Source organism: Bidens hawaiensis, unplaced genomic scaffold (assembly GCF_021521415.1).
Source record: "Bidens hawaiensis isolate Kalapana, Puna unplaced genomic scaffold, B.hawaiensis_p1.1 tig00039663_1, whole genome shotgun sequence".
In the NCBI taxonomy this organism is placed as follows: Eukaryota; Viridiplantae; Streptophyta; class Magnoliopsida; order Asterales; family Asteraceae; genus Bidens; species Bidens hawaiensis.
In genome coordinates this window covers 20,954-26,431 of record NW_027496990.1, presented here as the reverse complement: position 1 = coordinate 26,431, position 5,478 = coordinate 20,954, and the positions used below count along the sequence as shown (strand labels likewise).

General features: G+C 33.8%; 1 protein-coding gene across 1 annotated transcript; it reads right to left on the bottom strand.

The window, feature by feature from the left end:
• Positions 1-4,258: 4,258 nt before the first annotated feature.
• LOC143591438 (zinc finger protein 5-like) lies at positions 4,259-4,882 on the bottom strand. Its single transcript, XM_077071640.1, has one exon. It carries the CDS (start codon positions 4,880-4,882, stop codon positions 4,259-4,261), a length of 624 nt encoding a protein of 207 aa, XP_076927755.1.
• Positions 4,883-5,478: the final 596 nt, after the last annotated feature.

Here is a 5,478-nt window from a genome sequence, read left to right as displayed (position 1 = left end):
TATGTAACCCTGTTGGAGAACCGGTTATGACTGACTTGGTTTTGTATGCCAATTATCAGTTATGTTTGGATCCAGACACATGTGTATTCGGTCTGAGTTGCTTTTTATTATCTATTTTGTATTGTAACGATTTTAGAGACATGTAATCTCATGCAAACATTTATCAGACTCTTTGCAATATTAAACAACCTGTTTATTACAAGAGTAAAATCAGTTCAGAAGGTTTAACGTATTCACCTGGTGTTGTCAGTTCGGTGACGTTTGAAAACCTTTCATGTCAGTATGTTGTTAACATATATTTGTAATAGGTTTGCATAAATATATTTTGATTAATCAGCAGACCTTAGGTCTAATCAGCAGATGTTATGTCTGATTCAGTTCAGCAGACTCTTGGTCTGATCAGCAGACTTTAAGTCTGATTCAACTCAGCAGACCTTAAGTCTGGTTTTGTATAGCTTTAACCTTAACAAATCATTTGTTTATAAAACATTTGGATTTTTAGTCCTTCTGTTTATTTATCAGTTATATTCCAGGTTTCTTCTTCAGGAAGAAACATCTATACCAGGTTTCTTTTTCAAGAAGAAACATCATTTTAACTATAACCTGTATGAATGAATAGTATATATTTCTTAATCATTAAGAAATACTATATTAACTATACCCTTTTCATGTAAATGATTACGTTTTTTAATCATGAAAAAACAATAATTAACTATAACCTTTGTTTATGGAAAGTTATATTATGCTTATCAGTAATCAAGATTTGGGCTATACCCCGACTATGCTCTAAGCCATAATAACAAAATAATGACTTAATCAGAACCCCTACCTCGCATGGTTATTTGGAGTTAAATGCCTATGACTGATCGAGCGACACTCCTACTCTATATCGTGTACTAGAGCTTAAACCGTCAGAGCTTGGCACGTTTCACTAAGCCGGCTAGTCAGGAATACGAATTAAGAAAATCGGCAGCGTGTCAGCTCGTGCTTCATTTAATGGAGCAACAGATCGTTAATAGCATCTCGGCACCTCGTTTTTTCGCGAAATTAGGCCTTCGAAACCTCGGAACACCCTAGCACGCTTCCCTAGGCTAACTATATGAGAATGAAGGTGAAAATGGGATGAAATGGTTTGAACCCGTAGCTGCCCTTTTATACTTGAGTTTTGAAGGGCATCGCGTAGCGCGGTGGTCTTTCCCTAGGGCCATCGCGTAGTGCGGCACCGCAATTAATCAGAAGATGCCACGTGTTGACACGTGGTTGGACACATGTCTTGGATTACTTAACCTGGTAATCGTGTAGCGCGACGCCCCCCATTTTCTTGAACTATGTGATGCTCCATCGCGTAGCGCGATGGTGTTATCAGCAGACCATCGCGTAGAGCGATGTGTCTCAAAATTCATAACTTTCATTTTTAGTCCCTTGTCTTTGATAACTTGTCACTTCTTGGCCATACCTCTATTTTCCAAAAATACTAATGCGGCCCTTATGCGGCAATGCGAACGTGCGAAGTGCAAAGTGCGCCATCAAAATGCCACATTACGCCCATCGTCCGAGTCCGTCTCCGTGTCCGGGTTCGTGCGCGTGCGCGTGCACGTCGGGTGCTTCGCACCCTCCGCTAGGACTGTGGAGAGTGATTAGCCACATAAGAATATTACTATAGAAACTCTCTTCCTTATAAAGAACTTCCATTTCTTTTCTTGTTTCAATGTGGGATGAAAGTTTACTTTTATTTTTTCCTTATCCCATTTTTCCCATTTACTTGTCTTTGAGATTATTTCTTAATCCTTCATCTTTCAATGTTGACATATTTAGCCCAAACTAAATATGGGTTTTTCCAAGATGTTACAACGTTATTCACTAGCACATAGCTTATGTCTTTTCAAAAGTGTTTTCAGGTAATCAGAAATGAATATAGACAATGATATATGCTGAAATGAAGACTGTCAGGCATAGTATATAGTTGATGCCTCAGCTGATTTTGTAAACTGAATCATCATAAACTTGTTTTAAACAGATAAATTTTGTAAACGATAAGGGTGATTAATACCATATCTTATCTTAAATATATATAAACGAAACCTTTAAAAGCTCTCTAGTTCGCCTCCTCTCAAGCCACCAGATTGCTTTATTTGTAAATGGAGGCATCTCATGCGTTTGACCCCGAATTCACAGGTATGAGTCTCACCAAACCCAGATAGCCCTTAAACGGGTTGTAAGTCTGTAACATCTTATTAAATTAAAAATTAATCTCACTAAATATTTGATATGAAAATCCTATAAAATGGAGATATACTAAAAATTAATATCAATTTTTTCAAAAAAAAAAGATATTATTTATAATTAAGATATAATTTTATAGTAAAAAACATAAGCGGGTTATGGGTCTCACCAAACCCATATAGCTTTTAAACCAGGTTATAACATCTTATTTATTTGTGAAACTTTTTCATCATCTACTCTAATTATATTATTAACTTTCTTATAATAAATAAAATTAAAATCTAAAAAAATATAAAAATATTATAAACAAATAATGTAAAACAGCCCTCGTAATACAGGGATAAATGCTAATGATCAAATAAAGTGAATATTATACTTAAAAGCATTTTCTGTTGCATAACAAACTTCGATGAAATACAAATTAAACTGGTATCAATTGTTGGTCATACATTCAGATCCCGCAAGCAGGTTGTGACATTTACCCGTTTTTTTAAAAGGAAAATCAAATTGGTGATAAATTTAAAAAGAAAAAAGAAATGGGTTTTGGAGGAAAAGATTGAAAAGCCTTTAATCTCGCTGTCTTTATCACCTTGTGTTTCAGATTTTCAAGCATCGTTTCAGTCCTTAAGTCACTTTCTTGTTTACCTAATCAATTAACTAATTTTGTCATGAATACGTCTGTAATATTATTGTAAGTTCTTCACTTCTTTGTTATATTTATTTTGGGGAAAATTCTCAAAATAATTATTTGTGAAAAGAAATTTCTAGTTTTAGGTATCATTTGCAAAAAATTCCAGAAATATGTATTATAAACTAGTCGTGACGAGTAGTTTGTAGAACCAATTAAAACTGCCACGTGCCCTTAAACTAACCGTAACGAGCACGTTCATTAATCAATTACTCGTCACGACTAAATAAGTTTCATGTCTCGTCAACGCCCACAAGTAATTCATAAGTCATTTAGTCGTGACGACTAGTTTACCCGGTTTACATTCACTACACGAGTAGTTTATTAGTAGTTAACTCGTCGCGACTAGTTTAACCTTATAATCTACTCGCCGCGACTAAAAGACTTATGAATTACTCGTGGGCGTTGATTACGAGACATGAAACTTATTTAGTCGTGACGAGTAAATGATTAGTGAACGTGCTCGTTACGGTTAGTTTAAGGACATGTGGCAAGTTCTAATTAGTTTTTACAAACTATCAGTCACGACTAGTTTATAATACCTATTTCTGGAACTTTTTGTAAATGATACCTAAAATTAGAAATTTGTTTTCATGAATGGTTATTTTGATAATTTTCCCATTTATTTTGATATAAAAAACGTTTTAATGATCACATGATCAATCTTTCATGTTTAGATAATATATAGATTTACTCACACGGCCATAAAGAGCAAGCTAGTCTTAAAACATCGACAAACCAATAATGCATTGAGAGCATATATATAATAGAGTCGTCATAATTTGCAAATTAACTATATATATATATATATAAACCCTTTTTTATAAGAATTTAAACTATTGTTTTCTTTCCCTAGCTAATCTATTTCTTTTTCCACAACTACTTTTATTTTTTTATGATTATAAATTCTAAGTTATCTAGAAGGAGGTAATGGATGAATTTATTATTAGTCACACTTAATCAACTCTTGCTGGTTTGATGCTTGAAAAAAAATTAATAAAACAAAGACAAGTGTGATACCTCTGAAAACATAATTTAAAATTGAGCAAATAGTAAACAATAATTCATGACAATTCCTTCTTATAAGAAACCGAACCATGGTAATCAAGCAACATAATTAATAGTATAGTCTATAAATATTTTATAGTCTTTCTTCATTAATTAAATACACAAAATTATAGGTTGGTCACCATACAAATTAATTTAATAACAAATTAGAAAAGAAAGGAAAACAAAAATCTGCTCTAGTTATTAATTAAGCTTCTTTTCTTCATCAAGATCTTACAAAAACAAATTAATTTAATTACATAATAAGTTTCTGGAGAGAAAATGGATTAATTATTTGGGTTACATGATGGAGTTGGAGCTCAAACTCAATTGAAGATCCAACCCAGCATAATTCTGTTTTAAACTTAAATGATCAAGTGGAGGTTGAGCAGAGGGTTTGATGGCAACTGGCCTCATGTAGTTCCCTGATCCTGTGTTATCAACATGTGTAAGAGTGAAGCTGCATGAATCCCTGAAGGACAACTGCATATCATGATCATCATAGTCATACTGCCTAAAACTAATACTAGACTCTAATTCAGGGTCATGATAATTAACATGACCAGCATGTTTGTAATGAATGTAGGGTTGGAGGTAGTAGTTGATTCTTGCCCTTCTTGCTTGTAATTGCAACATTTTTTTCTTCAATCTTTCTTTCTTGTGCGTGTTCTGATGCCCTCCTAGCGCTTGCGAATTTATGAACTCCTTGAAACAATATTGGCACTCGAATTTCTTCAAATTTGTGGGAAGATTATTTTGTTTTTGTGTCGTTGGTGATGAAGAATCTACGCTTTCATCGCAAGGATGCAGCTCAAAGCCGAATAACTTGAGTTTTTTCTCGGCATATGTTTGTGTTGAGTGTTGATCACTTGCATCTCTTTCTTCATGATATGTTGAGGGAAGATCAGACACATTTTTTTCCATTATCTTGATATTATTTAACATATGTTACAAACTAACTAGGGTTTGAAACTGGTGTACCAATATGGGGTATGGCATGTCTACCTTTTATAGGAACCCAAAACATTGTTTCTTTCTTTGTTTTTTTTATATATATAAATGCGAACATCATGTATAATTATTTAAAACACCCCGAAGGTAGAGAAAAAATATATAAAATGAAAGAAAAGAAAGAAAGAGAGAGTAAATAGTCAAGATAGGGGAAGTTTGTGTAAAAGCAATATTTGTTGAAGATTTCCTCCACCTAAAGTAGGAGACAAATATACCTTAATTTAAGAGTTTGATGGCACTTTAAAGTATTATTTTAGTTTTAAATAAATTTCTATATATTTATTATGTACATTAGCATTTATCTTTTGTTTTTATTTAACAACACCTACTTTACATCTATTACTTCTTCTTGACATCATCAAACCTTGGCATTGTAAGATTTGAACGTGAAGAGGTAGGTCCCAGCAGAGCCCAGTTAGACCCGCAAGACTCACCTTGAACAGGGACGTCTGCGCGGTTGGACCCGCAAGACTCACCTTAAACAGGGACGTCTGCGCAGTTGGACCTGC